The sequence below is a fragment of the Haliotis asinina genome, chromosome 1 (assembly GCF_037392515.1).
Source record: "Haliotis asinina isolate JCU_RB_2024 chromosome 1, JCU_Hal_asi_v2, whole genome shotgun sequence".
NCBI classification, from domain to species: Eukaryota; Metazoa; Mollusca; class Gastropoda; order Lepetellida; family Haliotidae; genus Haliotis; species Haliotis asinina.
The window spans coordinates 55640454-55661449 of record NC_090280.1 but is presented as its reverse complement, the minus strand read 5'-3'; the positions used below and the strand labels follow the sequence as shown (position 1 = coordinate 55661449).

The following is a 20996-nucleotide window of genomic DNA, read 5'->3' as shown; positions in this document are numbered from 1 at the left end:
CAGTACCACCTGTGGTGTGGGGGAGACTGCTGTCATCAGTATTACTAATGGTAGGTACCTCCAGTGTGTCCAGTACCACTTCTGGTGTTGGGGAGACTGCTGTCACCAGTATTACTAATGGTAGGTACCTCCAGTGTGTCCAGTACCACCTCTGGTGTGGGGGAGACTGCTGTCATCAGTATTACTAATGGTAGGTACCTCCAGTGTGTCCAGTACCACTTCTGGTGTTGGGGAGACTGCTGTCACCAGTATTACTAATGGTAGGTACCTCCAGTGTGTCCAGTACCACCTCTGGTGTGGGGGAGACTGCTGTCACCAGTATTACTAATGGTAGGTACCTCCAGTGTGTCCAGTACCACCTCTGGTGTGGGGGAGACTGCTGTCACCAGTATTACTAATGGTAGGTACCTCCAGTGTGTCCAGTACCACCTCTGGTGTGGGGGAGACTGCTGTCATCAGTATTACTAATGGTAGGTACCTCCAGTGTGTCCAGTACCACCTCTGGTGTGGGGGAGACTGCTGTCATCAGTATTACTAATGGTAGGTACCTCCAGTGTGTCCAGTACCACCTCTGGTGTGGGGGAGACTGCTGTCATCAGTATTACTAATGGTAGGTACCTCCAGTGTGTCCAGTACCACCTCTGGTGTGGGGGAGACTGCTGTCATCAGTATTACTAATGGTAGGTACCTCCAGTGTGTCCAGTACCACCTCTGGTGTGGGGGAGACTGCTGTCATCAGTATTACTAATGGTAGGTACCTCCAGTGTGTCCAGTACCACCTCTGGTGTGGGGGAGACTGCTGTCATCAGTATTACTAATGGTAGGTACCTCCAGTGTGTCCAGTACCACCTCTGGTGTGGGGGAGACTGCTGTCATCAGTATTACTAATGGTAGGTACCTCCAGTGTGTCCAGTACCACCTCTGGTGTAGGGGAGACTGCTGTCACCAGTATTACTGATGGTAGGTACCTCCAGTGTGTCCAGTACCACCTCTGGTGTGGGGGAGACTGCTGTCACCAGTATTACTAATGGTAGGTACCTCCAGTGTGTCCAGTACCACCTCTGGTGTTGGGGAGACTGCTGTCATCAGTATTACTAATGGTAGGTACCTCCAGTGTGTCCAGTACCACCTCTGGTGTGGGGGAGACTGCTGTCACCAGTATTACTGATGGTAGGTACCTCCAGTGTGTCCAGTACCACCTCTGGTGTTGGGGAGACTGCTGTCATCAGTATTACTGATGGTAGGTACCTCCAGTGTGTCCAGTACCACCTCTGGTGTAGGGGAGACTGCTGTCACCAGTATTACTAATGGTAGGTACCTCCAGTGTGTCCAGTACCACCTCTGGTGTAGGGGAGACTGCTGTCACCAGTATTACTAATGGTAGGTACCTCCAGTGTGTCCAGTACCACTTCTGGTGTGGGGGAGACTGCTGTCATCAGTATTACTAATGGTAGGTACCTCCAGTGTGTCCAGTACCACCTCTGGTGTTGGGGAGACTGCTGTCATCAGTATTACTAATGGTAGGTACCTCCAGTGTGTCCAGTACCACCTCTGGTGTAGGGGAGACTGCTGTCACCAGTATTACTAATGGTAGGTACCTCCAGTGTGTCCAGTACCACCTCTGGTGTAGGGGAGACTGCTGTCACCAGTATTACTAATGGTAGGTACCTCCAGTGTGTCCAGTACCACCTCTGGTGTGGGGGAGACTGCTGTCATCAGTATTACTAATGGTAGGTACCTCCAGTGTGTCCAGTACCACTTCTGGTGTTGGGGAGACTGCTGTCACCAGTATTACTAATGGTAGGTACCTCCAGTGTGTCCAGTACCACTTCTGGTGTGGGGGAGACTGCTGTCACCAGTATTACTAATGGTAGGTACCTCCAGTGTGTCCAGTACCACCTCTGGTGTGGGGGAGACTGCTGTCATCAGTATTACTAATGGTAGGTACCTCCAGTGTGTCCAGTACCACCTCTGGTGTTGGGGAGACTGCTGTCATCAGTATTACTAATGGTAGGTACCTCCAGTGTGTCCAGTACCACCTCTGGTGTTGGGGAGACTGCTGTCATCAGTATTACTAATGGTAGGTACCTCCAGTGTGTCCAGTACCACTTCTGGTGTTGGGGAGACTGCTGTCATCAGTATTACTAATGGTAGGTACCTCCAGTGTGTCCAGTACCACTTCTGGTGTTGGGGAGACTGCTGTCATCAGTATTACTAATGGTAGGTACCTCCAGTGTGTCCAGTACCACCTCTGGTGTGGGGGAGACTGCTGTCATCAGTATTACTAATGGTAGGTACCTCCAGTGTGTCCAGTACCACCTCTGGTGTGGGGGAGACTGCTGTCATCAGTATTACTAATGGTAGGTACCTCCAGTGTGTCCAGTACCACTTCTGGTGTTGGGGAGACTGCTGTCACCAGTATTACTAATGGTAGGTACCTCCAGTGTGTCCAGTACCACCTCTGGTGTGGGGGAGACTGCTGTCATCAGTATTACTAATGGTAGGTACCTCCAGTGTGTCCAGTACCACCTCTGGTGTGGGGGAGACTGCTGTCACCAGTATTACTAATGGTAGGTACCTCCAGTGTGTCCAGTACCACCTCTGGTGTAGGGGAGACTGCTGTCACCAGTATTACTAATGGTAGGTACCTCCAGTGTGTCCAGTACCACTTCTGGTGTGGGGGAGACTGCTGTCATCAGTATTACTAATGGTAGGTACCTCCAGTGTGTCCAGTACCACCTCTGGTGTTGGGGAGACTGCTGTCATCAGTATTACTAATGGTAGGTACCTCCAGTGTGTCCAGTACCACCTCTGGTGTAGGGGAGACTGCTGTCACCAGTATTACTAATGGTAGGTACCTCCAGTGTGTCCAGTACCACCTCTGGTGTAGGGGAGACTGCTGTCACCAGTATTACTAATGGTAGGTACCTCCAGTGTGTCCAGTACCACCTCTGGTGTGGGGGAGACTGCTGTCATCAGTATTACTAATGGTAGGTACCTCCAGTGTGTCCAGTACCACTTCTGGTGTTGGGGAGACTGCTGTCACCAGTATTACTAATGGTAGGTACCTCCAGTGTGTCCAGTACCACTTCTGGTGTGGGGGAGACTGCTGTCACCAGTATTACTAATGGTAGGTACCTCCAGTGTGTCCAGTACCACCTCTGGTGTGGGGGAGACTGCTGTCATCAGTATTACTAATGGTAGGTACCTCCAGTGTGTCCAGTACCACCTCTGGTGTTGGGGAGACTGCTGTCATCAGTATTACTAATGGTAGGTACCTCCAGTGTGTCCAGTACCACCTCTGGTGTTGGGGAGACTGCTGTCATCAGTATTACTAATGGTAGGTACCTCCAGTGTGTCCAGTACCACTTCTGGTGTTGGGGAGACTGCTGTCATCAGTATTACTAATGGTAGGTACCTCCAGTGTGTCCAGTACCACTTCTGGTGTTGGGGAGACTGCTGTCATCAGTATTACTAATGGTAGGTACCTCCAGTGTGTCCAGTACCACCTCTGGTGTGGGGGAGACTGCTGTCATCAGTATTACTAATGGTAGGTACCTCCAGTGTGTCCAGTACCACCTCTGGTGTGGGGGAGACTGCTGTCATCAGTATTACTAATGGTAGGTACCTCCAGTGTGTCCAGTACCACTTCTGGTGTGGGGGAGACTGCTGTCACCAGTATTACTAATGGTAGGTACCTCCAGTGTGTCCAGTACCACCTCTGGTGTGGGGGAGACTGCTGTCATCAGTATTACTAATGGTAGGTACCTCCAGTGTGTCCAGTACCACCTCTGGTGTAGGGGAGACTGCTGTCACCAGTATTACTAATGGTAGGTACCTCCAGTGTGTCCAGTACCACCTCTGGTGTTGGGGAGACCACCATCACCGGTATTACTGATGGTAGGTACCTCCAGTGTGTCCAGTACCACTTCTGGTGTGGGGGAGACTGCTGTCATCAGTATTACTAATGGTAGGTACCTCCAGTGTGTCCAGTACCACCTCTGGTGTGGGGGAGACTGCTGTCATCAGTATTACTAATGGTAGGTACCTCCAGTGTGTCCAGTACCACCTCTGGTGTGGGGGAGACTGCTGTCATCAGTATTACTAATGGTAGGTACCTCCAGTGTGTCCAGTACCACCTCTTGTGTTGGGGAGACTGCTGTCATCAGTATTACTAATGGTAGGTACCTCCAGTGTGTCCAGTACCACCTCTGGTGTAGGGGAGACTGCTGTCATCAGTATTACTAATGGTAGGTACCTCCAGTGTGTCCAGTACCACCTCTGGTGTGGGGGAGACTGCTGTCACCAGTATTACTAATGGTAGGTACCTCCAGTGTGTCCAGTACCACCTCTGGTGTAGGGGAGACTGCTGTCACCAGTATTACTAATGGTAGGTACCTCCAGTGTGTCCAGTACCACTTCTGGTGTTGGGGAGACCACCATCACCGGTATTACTGATGGTAGGTACCTCCAAGGTGTCCAGTACCACCTCGGGTGTAGGGAGACCACTGTCAGTGTCACCAATATTACTATTGATGGGTAACTAACTGCTGTAAAGAGAATAATGAGCTTGTCTAGGAGACAGGTGTTATGAGACTCACTTATGGTAGGTAACTACTCTCTCCTGGAAACTGTAAAATACAATCCAGTGTAGTATTTAAACCTGAAGTTATTTTGGTAATAGTTCCATCAGGATTGTAAGACTGGAAATTCTATTTGTTACATCTGTGCTTGATTGTGCCAAATTCTTTGTGTTTTAGTGACAAGCCGCTGGTGGGGTACGAAGCGTATTGACTATGTGCTGTACTGTCCTGAGGTTCTTCATTCGTTCCCAACCAACGCCCTACCTCACCTCTTCCACGCCAGCTTCTGGGAGTCTACAGACGTTGTCGCCTTCATCCTCAGACAGGTACTAGCAGTTACACCAGTCGGCTTGTTGGACATGGCGGAATCATGTAAATTGTCTTTTACTCTACACAACTGAACAGGGTTTTCTTGAAATTCAGATGATATCTTTTTATTTCATAGCAGATCCTCAACACCAAATCTATGAGAAAAATCTACGTTGTTTGTTTCATAAATGCTGTCCGACACTTTCACAAGATAATAGTGCTTTCTGTACAACCTAGAGTTAAACAAAACCAGCTTAAAAAATAGTGTAAAATTACAATTGAGGTTACTTCGTGAAGAATATATCAGATGAAATTTCTTGTTTTTGTTGTTCCCTTACTAAAAGTAGCATGTCTTGTTAATTTGATTTGAACTTACGGCATTTGTCATTCAAAGTGTCCAGGAGATATTTTCAGTCTTGAATTTTCATACAGAAAATTGCTTCTTTATTTACAAATATCCTAAGGAAATTTTGAAATTCATGCAAACCATTATACATATAATGTTTGCCTTGATGTGACAGAGTGATATTGACAGTTAGATTAACAGGAACAGGATTTGTGTCCCTAGACCAGTATAGCTTGCCAATCTGGAGATTCAGACTGATGAGGTTAGACACCTGTTGTAAGAGATGTATGATGTGACTGATTATTCCACAGGTGTTGCGACATGATGCTGTTGGGGACACTGACCGTACAGCCAGGGGAGCTGTGTCAACCTTCACCTTGGCTCACCCACGTGAGAAGTGGCTCAAGCGCAGAACTACCATCAAAGTCAGGGTAAGTCATGGACATCTGCTGCTGTTTCAGGTCAATAAAAATGGTATGGGAGATGTTTATGGTCTAAGGGGAGACAACTTCTACAGGCTGTTCAATTTTCATCTGTACCAGGGAATGGCGCTTTGACAGAGCTGTGGGCATTATTTACAGATTTACGGTTTATCTGTCTTGCTTGTATTGATGCTGAATCATGATTTTAAAGAAAAAAATAAATGCTTTCTTTTAAATTAATTGAAATATTTCTCTGATACTTGAGGTAATGCCATGTAGACAGTTTTAGTTTATGAAAATGGGATTGAATCTAATTAAATATAAAATGAAGGTGTCTAAGCTGGAAAGTTGAACGTACCAGTCACAATTCACTTTTGCTTTTTAAATTATCTAACAGATTAAACTTGGCAACACAAGCCATGCAGAGGTTCTCTGAAAGAGGTAGAAGGAGTTCTTGCATATATCTTTTAAAGTTTCGCTCATGACAGTTTGTCTGTATGATTTTCCCCAAATCTAAGTTGCACTGCGAACAAACCTTCATAGCTGCAACCACTTTCTCTGTTGACACTGGCAAAATCTCTTGTAACAGTGGGTTAGCTGATTGACTACTGTGAGAATGTGGAGCCTTCAAAGGGAGGTAAAAAAAATATATTGGACCAAGCCATAGATGCATCAAGGATATAGTGGAGATTTATCGGGATGTATACTCTTGAGATACCAAGGATGATGTTAATGAGCTGCTCAGAATTGTGCTAAGCTTTGGCTTGCATCTTGTGGCAAACGTCATACACCGCTCCCATAGTAGACAAGCTCAAGGAAGCCATCACTCTCACTCACTCATCATCCTCTTTCTGTTTAGAAACCCATGTCTATATTCAGGAAACATTTTTCAGAACCTGCAACCAAACCACCGAGCAAATGATGTGATAGTGTTGGAGGACAAGGCCCAAGTGTTGACAGGGAAGTTCATGTATGGCTCGCTGGACATCACCTCACTGACGGGAGAAAAGGTGGGTGCTGGCTCTCAGTGTTAACACAGGCTCTTGAGGTCTATGCACCATAACTGCGAACAGTTTTTCTTTAAGTAATATCATTTTATCTTTTCAAGGACAAGGATTTTATGAATGGTGAAATAATAACATGAAGTGATTCTTTCTGCAGATCTTGAGGTCTATGCACCATCACTTTGAACAGTTTTTCTTTAAGTGCTAGCATTTTATCTTTTCATAGAAGATTAGATAATAGCATAAAGTGATTCTGTCTTTTGTTGCAGATGACTTTACTTCCATTGATATACCACATAAGACACAGGAGATAATACATTAAACATAAGTATTGATAAGTTGTGTGTGGAATGTCTCCTTTTGTGTGAATATAGGTAAAAATGCCAGCATACTGTCTTTACACATTTAGCAGAGAGAGTCAAGTTTGTAGTCTGGATGTTACCGGTATGTTGGTTATATCTTCAAAGTTTCAATTACAGGTTGATGTGTATATAATGACCCAACCTCCATCTGGGAACTGGACTTTTATCGGCACCGAGGTGACGGATGGACATGGCAGACTTGTGTTTGAAATACCCAAGGAGAAGAGACTCAATCAAGGGATGTACCCTGTCAAGATGGTGGTCAAGTAAGGGAAACTGTAATGTAGCATCTTCGCAACTATTTACCCTTGAAGATCCAGACAAACACCAAAGATAAACAGCAAACAATAACTACTTAGCTGTAGTTCCTCTTCCTCCTTTGATCGCTGAATCTTTCCTCCATCCATCCGTCCCTCTCGCTCCCTCTTATTATGAGGGGCGATGGGGGGTAGTCTAGTGCTTAAAGTGTTTGTTCGTTACACCAAAGACCTGGGTTTCATTCCCCACATGGGTGCAACGTATGATGCCCATTTCTGGTGTACCCTTCATGATATTGCTGGAATATTGCTAAAAACAGTGCAAAACGTAACTCACTCACTGTTTACCCCTTCTTTGAAGACATGAGACATGAGTAAGGTCAGACATGACATGAGTAAGGTCAGACATGACCCGAGTAAGGGTCACTCACTCACGTTTATTATCATTTCAATTACTGACTATGTTTTACAAATCCTAGTGTAGTAATACCTACTTATTTTTCAGGGGTGACCACACATCATGTGATTTTTACCTGACGGTGCTACCCCCGAAGACAGAAACGGTCATCTTCAGCATCGATGGTTCCTTCACGGCCAGCGTCAGCATCATGGGCAAAGACCCAAAAGTCAGGGCAGGAGCTGTTGATGTTGTCAGGTACATACATCTGCTTGAGGTCATCATTTTCAACTGTTGGATGGCTTCCAGATCTAAATTATCGTATGATGTAAAATATAGCACTCAGCAGAGTTACCATATCCTGAGAGACAACCAGTGGTAATGACTTTTATGTGTACCTGGTGATGACTCTGTTTTAGTGTTTTTCCATTCTGAATCCAAAGTCTTATCTATCAGATGCAGTGAGCATGCCATGTCTCTAACTTTAATAGATATACATGTACATATGATTAGATGCCCAACAATTAAATATGAGCTTTTAACTAACTTTTAATTTTCATTACCTGCACCAAGGATTAATATCCATGCACCAACCATTGCATCACTGTTTGGCTGGGTTATATGTACGTGATGGTGTGGCAGATCTATTCACTACATCATGATGCTGTCCTATGAGAATCTGATATCTTGTTTCAGACACTGGCAGGAGCTGGGTTACCTGATCATGTACGTGACAGCGCGACCGGACATGCAGCACAGGAAAGTGGTGTCCTGGCTGGCCAACCATAACTTCCCACATGGCATGGTGGCGTTCATGGATGGTTTCTCCAAGGACCCACTTCGTCAAAAGCTCAACTATCTTAAAACCTTGCAGAATGAGGTAATTCATTGTTCACTGGTGTATTGTTATGTTCAAAATATGCTCACAGCGGATAAATTTTACGTAACCCTCTACCCTTATGACAACGTTGCTTGAAAATGAATATCCATAACTATTGCTAGTTGTTCCTGCAGTAGCACTATCAGACAACTGTGTTGCTATATGCAAAAGCAGGACTATCGTCACTTCTCTTCAAATATCTCCTATCTTTAGAGACCCATAAAGTTCTGGGCCCGCTTGCACAGAGCAATCTTAGTTACAATCAATCTTAGGCACCTACAATCAACTTTACAATCACCGTACAATTGCTCTAATCCACTTGCACAAACACGATCTTAAGACAGCATGGATTTAAGATCGCAATCTTAACTAAGACTGAACTCTTCAACGTTGAAAGTAGAAATTTCTTGAACTCGACTCCTGTCTACAGTTGTCTTCAAGTGCGCATAGCATGCAGCGCAAATAATACGTGGAACTTGTTCCCGCACGCAAATGACATCCCTTCCTTAATCGCACCTTGCAGATTTTTCATCAAAACAAAACAAAACAAAACAAAACAAAAAAAACCCCAAACCCACAAATCTTTGAAGGAAACGATAACGTTGAAGAAGGAAGCGATAACGTGGAAGGTAACATGTATGATCACTCGTACCTCAGGGGTTATTCTCTAATTTTTCTACATTCTAATTTTTTATGAACTAAGCATGTGATACTGCAACCACAGACCTATCATGTTTTATAAAGTATTGAAATACAAACAAATACGTTAACAAATTGGGTCTTGAGTTATTGATCTAATAATCATGAAATTAAAAGATAGCACATGAATAAAATTTCCTTATGATATAACACCTAAATGTACCATGATTTGTCAGTGGTTCTCAGTTGAACATAGTTTGGCATCTCGTAGGTGTTATTTGGAGTAAAATCCCCAATATATCCCACAAGCATTAGATTTGTAAAGATATGAAAGTGTGACATGACTGTGGGAGTGTTGTGGAAAATTCATGACAGGGAAATATGAAAACGTTATTATTTCGTGTGTGTTGTATGTGTTGTTGAATGCTCATCCACAGTATATTAATTACTTTATCCTATTGATAATTATTTTTTCGTTTTGTCAAAAAAAACCCGTTTTATGCAAATTTCACATACCCCAGCAAGTGTATTTTTCCCGTTTGAAGAATACTTGTATTATATTTAAAATGCATAGATTACAACTCTTGTCTCTCGTCATATTCAATTTTTGCAAGTAGAAAAACATAATTCTGCACGTTATCCAACTGTAGATTATTTCAATGATAAACTAAGAGAAAATCATTAACCGAAAAGAAACATGTGGAGATCTGTTCTGTCACAAGAGAACATGCATTGTATTTGGGCATAGCAGATTTTACGGCAACGGCATAATCTGCAAAGGGAAACCACTCCCATCTTGCGTAAAAACTAAAATTAGCTGCCCTTGAGTTATTGAAAAGGTCATGGCCACTGCTAATCGCAGCAGACACCTTTCGTTACTATCCTTTCCTTGTTTATCAAAAAGGTATGGTGTTCATACTTTTTCCAACACTGAATCGGGTGAGAAATGTACTTTATGATATCGACTCGATAATGATGTTGTTCACTACCGCAAATAACGATATTTCTGACGTTAAATCGATGTTGCATTCTCCGTGTTGTTGAAGTGTCGAGGCGAATCATACAGTTTTATGCAGTATGAAAGCAATCCCCTAACGTAAAGCTAATTATTTGCGTGGAATTGACACCAACCTGGACGCCATTTTGCTCTTGACTACAATGATCTTAGCTCCTTACAATTGGTTCCGACCAATTGTAAGTTTTGATTGTAACTTACAATGATCTTAGCCTACAATCGCTTTGTGCAAGTGGATGGCGATTGTAGCCGGTGCCTAAGATCGGGATCTTAAGGATTTACAATAATTGTAGCTCTAAGATCGTTTTGTGCAAGTGGGCCCTGGAATAGAATTGGTCTTCAGTAACCCATGCTTGTTGTCAGAGATGACTAGCAGGATTTGGTGGTCAGGCTTGCTGACTGGTAAATGTAGATTGATGCTAATGCTGTTGGTCACTGGATTGTCTGGTCCACACTCAGTTTATTCAAAGACAGCTGCCATATAGCTGGAATGTTGCTAAGTGTGGCATTAGACAACTAAACCAAATCTTATCTATAGACAGACGATTAAGGACATGGAATGTAATAGAAGTTGTATTCTTTGAATTTTATCATACAAACTTCAATGCTTTTTCAAAATTTGATTGAACTGAGCTATATATTCTTGAAGTCATATTACTGAGAAGATGAAATGTAGGGATATATAAAATTACATTTGTGATATACATGTACCTAATTGGAAAAGACTCTTACTACACAACTGTACAAATTGTTGAATTTTTGGTTCGTCGAGAATCATAATCTGTTTGTTCCTGTTGTAGCATGGATGCATTGTTGCTGATGTAATGTAAACTATTCATTCTCTCTTCTAGGCCCAGATAGTGTACAAGTCAGCATATGGTTCCAGCAAGGATATCTCCCTGTACAAGGACCTGGGTGTGACAGTTTCACAGATCTTCATCGTGGGCAAGGCCTCCAAGAAACAACATGCTCAAGCTCAGGTAAGGATGGGTTGGCTCAGTGGTTACAGTGTAGGATGTATCCCTTCTTCATGCTGTAAACAACAGATAAGAGCTCCCATATATGCCCAAATTGTGATCTCAGGTCTATCTGTATCACACCAGTAGATTTCAAGCATGGCATTGATGCCAGCATCACAGAGGCAGTGGGGTAGCATAGTGGTTTAAGCATTTGCTCATCATGCCAAAGACCCAGGTTTGATTCCTCACAAGTGTACAGTGTGTAAAGCAAATTTCAGGTGTATTGCTTGAATATTGCTAAAAGCTATGTAAAATTCAACTCATTCACTCACTCAATAATTTTACCAATCTCTGTAACTGTTCTAGGGAGTTGAATTTTGACTCATTTGAATGTCTTCATCTTACAAAGGTCACCTTCTATATGTTTCTAACAGATCATATCAGATGGCTATGCCGCTCATCTAACAGACCTGATGTCACCAGGGAGGTCAAGGCCAGCTGTTGGGAATGCCAGGATGTTCCTGAGGAAAAGCTGTTTTCGACTTCCGCGCCCTCAAGAAAATCGGAAAATGACAAAGCGTACAACTTCTTTTCCCTGCCACGGAACAACAACAGCAGATCTGCTTAGTAGCTCAGAGTTCACCCAGAATGTCACCACAAAGATTACCGTCACAGACACAGCAGCAGCTGACCAAGGCTTGATATCACCAACGACAGACAAACAAATGGGAAAATCTCCCTCCACAAAGAAGCGTTACAGTCGTACAGAATCAGCGGTGTAATTTGACTGTCAGGCATCAGCTTGTTGTTCCTCCTACTTGAGTGTAGACACTGCTCCCAGTAGTGGAGTTGAATGTTGTCATGGGACTGCTCCCAGTCACTCATTAATGGTCACAAGAAGAGTCATTTGGTACCCACAGCTTTCTCCAAAGCAGTACCTCAAGTCACCCTGGCTGTGTATGAAAACATCGTGGCTTTAGAGAAGGGTAGAAAAAATGATGAATGAACTGTCTGATTATTCAGGAATAGTCAGTTACACCTTGGATTATTTATGAGAAATTCATCCTTTGTTTGCTCCATAGGGATATGCAGAATGAAGTTATGAAGGTGATGTTGTTTTTGTGAAATGAGAGGATCAAGAGAGTGTGTGCTGGAGCAGGATTGGGGTGAAACTGTCGTGGTTAAATACATTGGTTGCTCTTTGTGCGAAATGTACTCATGAAATGCGATTGAAGCATGGTTCAATGTCTGTCAGGTGTTACATTTCTCAAACGTAGATGTAGAATTTGTGCTGTGTGAAGGACAGTTATGTATTGGCACAATGCCAATCATATGTTCATGAGAAAAACAGCCATACATTTTACGTTTTGTTGTTACTGTTATTTATTCATGTATATAATGCTGTTCATTGATATTATTTATTAATTGTTCAGATGATTTATTTTGACAAAATCTTATCAATGTTTCAAGATTCTCCCAGTTTCCTAAAGAATGACAAGTAGATGTTCAGAAATTTCTTCATAGAAGGACATTGCAAGCATGTCTTCAAGAGTTTTTCTTGGACAAGGTACTGCTCTTGTCCGTTGTAATGTTTTTCATCTTATTGGTAATGTCATGGTTTGGTCTAGGTCTTGCCTTTCCCCATGTTCAAAATAAGGGATTGTGCTAAGGCCTGTTCCAGTCCAGAACCATGTCCTTGAAGTAGGTCCTTGTTTACTCTAGGCTTGGACTGTGTATTTGAATTTAAATCCTTGCTTGTTTGGGGTCTGAACCACATCCTTGAAGAAGGTCAATGCTTGTTCTGGTCTGGACTGTGTCCTTAAAGAAGGTTCTTGCTAGTTCTATCTCTGAACCATATCCTTGAAGTAGGTCCTTGCTTGTTCTAGATCTTACTCGTATCCCTGAAGGATTTCCTTGCTTGATCTGTGTCATGTCTGTGTATTTGAATTTAAGTCCTTGCTTGTTTGAGGTCTGAACCATGTCCTTGAACCATGTCTAAGGTCAATGCTAGGTCAAGATCTGTACCATATGCTTGAAGAAGATCCTTGTTTGTTCGTGGTCTGAACCAGGCTTTTGAAGTAGCAATCTAAGTAGACTTAGGTAAAGTATTATTTGTTAAATTGCTTGTACTGAATCGTAACAAATCCTGGTAGACGGTTGTGTCAGGTAACCTTTTCAACTGACCAATGAGAACACAGCTTACCAGATTGTGAAAGTTGACATTTGTACATACTGTTTAAACTCTTACCCGGAAAAAGTTGGCACTCGAATGATTCTGAATTCTATTTTCCATACGATCGTTTCCAAGTAAACAGTCTCTGAAAATATTGTTTTTGCCAGTATTCAAAGATGTCAGCTTGCGGAAATTTTATCTTATGGTAACCATGTCATTTGAAAGCCCTAAGCATATATACTGCAGGTCAAATATCTGTATTTAATGTTGATTTTCGTTTGTTGAGAGATCAGTATCTGACGTTGGAGAACTTTGTAAGTCCTACTGAACCCCAAACAGTAGCCTGTGTCTGATTGGTTAAATCCATTCAGCTGTCTTGCATTTGATTGGAAGGTTGTAGGTTGCTCAATGGTTATCTGATGCAACCCTCTGCTTGAGTTTGTTAGACTCAGTATAGCAGTGTAACAAATAATAGTGAGCCTAAGTTTACTTAGACTGTTAAAGTAGGTCTTTGCTTGTTCTAGGTTGTGTTTTCCTACTTGTGGGCATGTACTAGATCCAGGGCATTCTCTGGTCCAGATGTTCTCCTTTGTTAGTTCAATCCAGTCCAGTCCATAGTCTTGTGGGTCAGTTCTCATGTAAGAGGAAGACAACTGGAAGAGGATGGCATGTTTTGATTAGGTTATTTTGAACTACTCATTATTTATCTATGATTATTGACGTCTCCTTTCATATTTGCAATGTACTCAGAATACTGTACGTTCATTTTTAACAGTCTTGTTATCGAGTTGCACAACATTGGTACATTTCCGCACCATCACAAAATTGTCTTGTCCTAATGTATATTCACACACGCAAAGTTTCTGTTTTCTATGTATATGAGATGTTTACGCAAGAGCTGTGTTTTCTTGAAATGTTGGCAGCTTTTATTACCAATTGCTTTGTTGTGTTTAGTACCAATACTTTGCACGATGGATGTGGTTAACGTTGTGTGATGTGTCGTGTGTACTGTATGGTAAGAGGAAGAGTGTTGAGAATACATTTTATCATGTTCTTAAACATTTATCAAAATTATTTATTTGGATACAAATGTATGTTTTAGGATACTTTATTTGTAGTGTTTCTCATATATCAAACATTATCACTTGTAGCAATGAAAACACTTTATATAAAGTAGTCAGATTATACACAGAATGTTAAGGAAAGTCTGATTTGTTGTGAGGTGAATATTGTCTTTATTAGTGACAATTGCAGGAAGTACAATGTATTCTTATCCTTTTTGTTGAAAGGACATCCAAGGACTCCTTGTGTTAACAACTTTGCATGCACCATCGTTTCCCTGCAATTGTGTCTTTAATATTTGTTGTATTTGGTTTAATATCTAATTTGACATAACCAAGATTTAATTCATAATTTACACGTGTTCAAAGAAAAGTCATTTCATAAAATCTCACTGATATCACACTCATAATTACTTCAGCTCATCTTTGTGAGATATAGTGTTCTTGTTAATGTTGCCAAAGAATCATTGCTCAAATAGAAAATCCCTAAAAATGGTGATGTTTTGTTACCATGGTGATTGCACAGCTGCTGTTCTCGGTGGATAATATTCCAGTGTTGCCATTGGATACATTTTTCATGTAAGAAATTTTTTGGGTGTCTTTTTTCCCATTATTTGTGGCTTACTTTTGAAAAACTAAATTGTTTGGGTAAAACGATTGACCTGCAGTTGGTATAAGTGACGTGTGGATAATATTGAAAGTTTATGTTAAAGTGATGTGCATGATAAGAACCAGGAAACAGGATCAACAGGAATACTGTAATTGATGTAATTATTAAGTTTGACCAAGTTGTTGAGCATTCCCCAGTTAATCCTGATCTCAATATATACCATGAATAAAAAGTTAAGCACCACCCAGTATATTTTGCAAAAATATATGTTGGCACATAGGAAATCTTTCAGAAAAAATGAGCCATCATAACTTGCTTTAGTATGTTTAGTTTAAAAACACAACCATAATGGAAATAATCTTTTTCTTTCAACAGGATGCATGCGCTTTTGGAAAACATGCATTTTGTTTTCCTCAAAAAGGTTACCTTCTTTTGAAAAGTGAAAATCAGAAATGACTGTTATATGGTCACGTGACTGTCACTTTTAACAAGTGAAACCTAAATATGATACTCTTGTATGAGCCCAACAGGAATAGTTATTTTGATTTATAAACAGTGTCATCATATCTGTAACAATATTTCCTTTAATTGTAAATTCAAATGATTATGACATCCCTAAACCAGTTGAACCAGATGAACCTTCACTTAATATGGATTGGTCTTCCCAGTTAGTTCAGCCTAACATTTCCACAACTTCACATCTTAGTTTTGAAAAAGGCTGGTGCTTAACTTTTTATTTTCGGTATGTATCACAATTGCAAGAATACTGGAAGTGCCATATTTCCCCCAATATTACTGTAATATTAATAAAAGCAGCACATGGCAACCTGCATGCAAATATTATCACTTTTGGTAGGTCTAGACATGTTGTATTCTGGACATGCTGTCAGTAATTTGTGAGAGAGTATTGGCCACTGCAGGATTGTGCACAATTCTAATAACTGTAAGTACATCACATGTCACATGTGTCTATAGTCTGACATGTATATCATAAAAGTTAGTTGCTGACATCGATGTTGGGGCAGACAGTCTGATGTAATTTCCTTGACAAAGTTGTTGATCAACCTGTTTAATAAATACTTTACTTTTATTTGTGATAGAAAATAGACCTTGTTTGTGGGTGTCTTTTCAGAACATATACCTAGAACTTCAGATTAATGACAGAGACCACTATTTACTGTCCACAGTTGCCTCCCTGAGGTATGTCACGATCCAGATATGCCTTGATTATTTGTAATTGATTTTACAGCATCACAACCTTACTCTGTGGTTCAAGTTGCTGACTAAATAATATTTATTGCTGCCCCCTCTGTAAGTGTCCTGTATATCCTGAGGGATTACCTTCAATAAGTATCCTATGATTCTGGATAATACAGGTCCCTAGCAGTGCTGGTTGCAGGCAGGTCTGTGTTCATGATGTCAAACACGGTTCTCATGATCATGAGTTCATGGTTTTCAATGGAAATTTGAATGGCAATCAAATATATGGTATTTGTTGATATTTCATCATTTAGTTTTGATATCCGTGACTGATGGACCATACCAAGACAGCAGAGTCTTAGGATCTAGCACTGACTGTTCCCAAAATGTTCAGTTCAGAAGTCGCAATGCTTCATTACAAATTGGAAAAATCATGAAAATGAGTGAAAAAATCCTATTCCATTGTTTCGAGCAAAATCACCATATTGTGTTGCATTGGAAATTTTCAAACATGGGAAAAGTTATATATTTTTAAACATTCTAGTCATGCTGGAATCCTGGATTGTAAAGTTACCTATTGACAGAAAATCCCATGGTTATCAGGGTCCATTACAATGCATGATATGATACTTACTGAATATGTTGAAGGTTCCAAAGTACTTCCACAGTAGAGAAAACAAGTCAAGATTTACAGAGTATCTGTTGAAGAGCTATACAGTAAGCTATATACATGTGTGTCTTGGGGTCTTGAAAGGTCACACTATTGCACACAGAGTTATGCAGGATATATGCCCTGGGTTTGTGCATATTCTGTTGGAAAAGAAACCAATAATGGTTTTGCAAAAGTTCATACTGTCAGACCATTGGTCAATATAGCCCAGAAAAAAAACAGTTCATGTTGTCACAAAAGTTTACCTTGAAAACTCAGTTCCTATTGTCAGAAAACAGTTCATGTCATCAGAATGTAATTTGTATTGTCCAACAGTTCATACCATCAGAAAACATTTCCTATCTGCTACCATAATACCAATATGTGTAATCAAATATCAGTTGGAATCAGTGTATTGTGATGTTCTGATAACATGGCAAATTGTATAAAACCTACCCTTTACACAAATAAATAAAAGGGACTATTTTAAAGGAAACGACAAAGAATTGCCATATTTGGCATAATACATTTTGCCAAACGTTTGATAAAGAGCACTTATAAAACTATATACAGGAATTCAACTAGTTGTCAGATGAACTATATAGATTAGATGTGGGTCAAATATTAATGGACACTTTTAAAGATTAGTTACAGGTTCTCTAGGAATTGATCATGGTTGGAGAGGAAGAAGGGAGCTGAGTACAGCAATGACTACTGTTTATTTGACCTGTCTGGAATTCTCATGTTGACAGAAAACTTTTTTAGAGATTTTTTTCTGTATGTATTTGTAAACTGATGATGACGTGAAAATATGTACATTTAATGTAAGTTAGTATTTCGCTACATTCGCTAGTAGTTTATGAATTTTGAAGAAATGATGTATTGATTCATATGGTAGTCAAGATATGTTTTTTCTAAGATGACATTAGTGTACAATGACATTATTGAATTTGTTCAGAATTTTTTTAAACTGAATCGTTCATGAATGAGAAGGCCATGGAGTGATCAGCTCATGCAGGAGGATGGAGATATAAGTTATGAATATCCCAAAATGTTGTTACAATTGTTGACATATGTATTTTTTGTTATTTAATAAATCTCTTCTAATATATTGAACTGTATATGTTGATGTTCACATTGATGTTTCAGCACAAAGCAACTGTCCCGTCATTATGTTCACTTCATTGTTGATAATTTGTCATACAACTGATTTATATGAATTCACGACTTGCTTTAGTCAGCTGCTTAGTTTTTCCATTTAATTCATTTTCTGGTCAACCGATGACCCAGAATTTGCAAAGGCAGAAAACATTTAAATTCTGAGCCTGGAAGATACTAACAGTAATGAAAGAAAGAACCATTAAGCCTGTATAGAAGGTTCTTGGTTTAGTTGGAATATATCTGTTTATTACCTCAATATGCATATCAAACATTCATTACAATTGTTTTACATGATGGTTGTAAGAGTTGTGTCCTTTACCCATACCAGGATCCGCTGATCATGGATCAGATTCCCATACTGAGATATCCATGCCCTGAATCACCTTGACTTTCACAGTAACTTGTAATTATTAAAACTGGGTGCATTGTGGAATCAGTTATAGGACACAAGTTAATACCTTTCAATAAACAATTTGGATAAGCCTCATCATAACTATGGTTACAATATTTTTGCAAAAGGTTTTACTTCAAACTGACCAATTTTGAACTGACAAATATTGAAGGATTGATAGAAAAGGTGTCATTGGATCAGTTCATTTGTTTGTATGGAGAATGATGTTCAATGGTCTTCAATAAACATAATATACACAATACAGTGTTAACTAAGATTTCTGTATCTTAGATTTTTTTGTGATAACAATCTTTCACTGTGTTCTGTTATTATATAATGTAGACGATGTTGAATTTCTTCTTAAATTGAAAAATTCACCAAGGAAAAGAAAATGGAGCCAAACAACTGCATCAGTCTTGTTAACACGGACACCACATAACAGATGACCCATGGCTGTGACTTGTCACTTGTACTGTGGTGAGAAGGGAGAGCCTTTGCTTAGTTGTCTCCCTTCTCCATAACAGGATATACTGATAAATGGTCCAAATACATGTATGTCCAAATTGTGATCTGGACCATCTATATCACACCTGTGAATTTCAACCATGGCATAGATGCCGGCATCCTGCATCACAGTGGGCATCCCTCCCCACTTCAGTCAACAAGCTGTGATGTACCTGAAATATTGTTCAGAACTGCATTCTCAAACCTACTCACTCAGAATGTTTGATGCTGATGTTTTCATGAGTGTAATGATTGTATTCATGAGAATGTATTCATGATTATTATTCAACAGAAATCTCGTTCTTTGAATTGGTTGGCTCTCCAGGTTTAAATGTCTTTCACATTGACTTCTTTGTACTAGTTTGTGTTGTGGGGTCATAGTGTTAAATGTTCTTGCACAAATGGTGCTATTTTACACTGTATGCGTTCATTAATGATATTTGTTACTGCATCAGAAATGTGGACAAGGATCGTGTACGGATGTTACTTTTTAAAGATAAACTTTATCATCCACAGTAATGCCAGAGGCAATAATTGTTGGGTTGAGATCTAGTGATATACCTCAAGAAATACATTGCTACAATGAAACAATCATCAGTGTCCATGACATCACAATCTGTCAAGACATAGGTCAGTACAGTTTGCAAATTGAACAAGTCTGAAAAATGATTTTTGATAATGGATAGAATCTTAATATCATGAATATCACATCAACACTCACCTAGTGGTTTAAAATATTTTTATTTATACTTTTGAAAAGAAATATCATGTTTTCTGTGTGGACACTTTTCTCAAGATCTGCATCAGAATGAAATGTCTATAAAAGTTATGTGTAACAATCAAAATGTTTGGTGGGAAATATAATGAAAAGAAATATTACGTTTGTTTCGTTGTTATAACCGTTACATTTATGTCATAATCATTACTATGAATAAAGGACATTATTGACAGAATGTCACGATATTTAGAAGAAATCCCAAGTAAATATTTTACCCTCCAACAACTGTTACTTAGCAGCCAAAGAATTTAAACTGTACATGTCAAAACATAAATATTGTTATAATATGAAAAATATATACATCATGCATACTTCATTTTCTAGTACAATATTTATAACATTTATGTTCTTTTGGTTAGTTTTCTCAATGAAGTTTGCATTTATAAATGTCATTTTAAACAAATTAAAAGGGTTTATGTGAGGAGAAGTACATTTACTGAAGAACTGTATCAAGGTAAAGTGTACCAGAGTTACTCCATTAAGAGCCTAGGTCCTTGTATTTAGTTTACTTATTGAGGCTGGCCTCTTTGTCTCTCAAGTCACAAGATACGATGAGTATGTTTCTGCATGTTTTGACGTCAGATGTAGTAGGGAAGTAATGAGAATTATCAGTTGACCTTGGGCCTGTTCCACAAGGCGATCTTAGCGCTATGGCGATCATTTGTCCTTCCTTTTTAAGCAATGGTTTATTATAGTGGTAACTCTTTAGAGCCCCTTGTGTAACAGAATGATCTATTCAACAGTCATTTTAGTCTGATGATCATGGTATTTCTGTGCTACAGTATGGGTGTTATAACCATCTTAGCACAAAGATCACGTTGATTCAAGTCCCACATCCTAAGTGGATGGCAGACAGAACTCCATTTTAAATTATAGGCCAAACTCCAGTTTAAAGAAAAGGATTTACGATAGGCAGAACTACATTTTACAGAATAAGAGTTACGATAAATCATTATCACAAAATCATCACAGGATTGTCTGGTTCAGGCTTGATTATTTTGATACTAGATGGAATATTGCTGGAATTAGTGTTAAACAATTAACAGACAGACATCATAGTGCTATACTGATCACAACTCCCAAGACTTTGTTATATTTACACTGCATGGAATGATTTCTAATATGGGCCCAGTTCTTAATGGAGGATGTATGGTATTTTAGATTTCTGTCAAGATGATCAGAGTGAGTTAAGGATTGGGGTTTATGATTGTTATCACCTTCCGCTGAGTGTCTAGTCCTGTTGTTATGAAAGGTGAAGCTTTTATATGTATCTTTTGTGGTACAATAAACGGAAAA

At 40.0% G+C, this 20996-nt stretch overlaps 1 protein-coding gene across 1 annotated transcript in view; it reads left to right on the top strand.

Moving 5' to 3' along the window:
• Positions 1-20996, top strand: part of LOC137294403 (protein retinal degeneration B-like) — a 120846-nt gene extending 99850 nt beyond the window's left edge. Inside the window, exons 15-22 of the mRNA XM_067825409.1 lie at positions 4761-4909; positions 5550-5669; positions 6554-6670; positions 7144-7292; positions 7789-7938; positions 8377-8560; positions 11066-11194; positions 11608-20996. Coding sequence (XP_067681510.1) covers positions 4761-4909; positions 5550-5669; positions 6554-6670; positions 7144-7292; positions 7789-7938; positions 8377-8560; positions 11066-11194; positions 11608-11955 — 1346 coding nt within the window. The 3' untranslated portion in view covers positions 11956-20996. The remainder of the gene's footprint in view (positions 1-4760; positions 4910-5549; positions 5670-6553; positions 6671-7143; positions 7293-7788; positions 7939-8376; positions 8561-11065; positions 11195-11607) is intronic.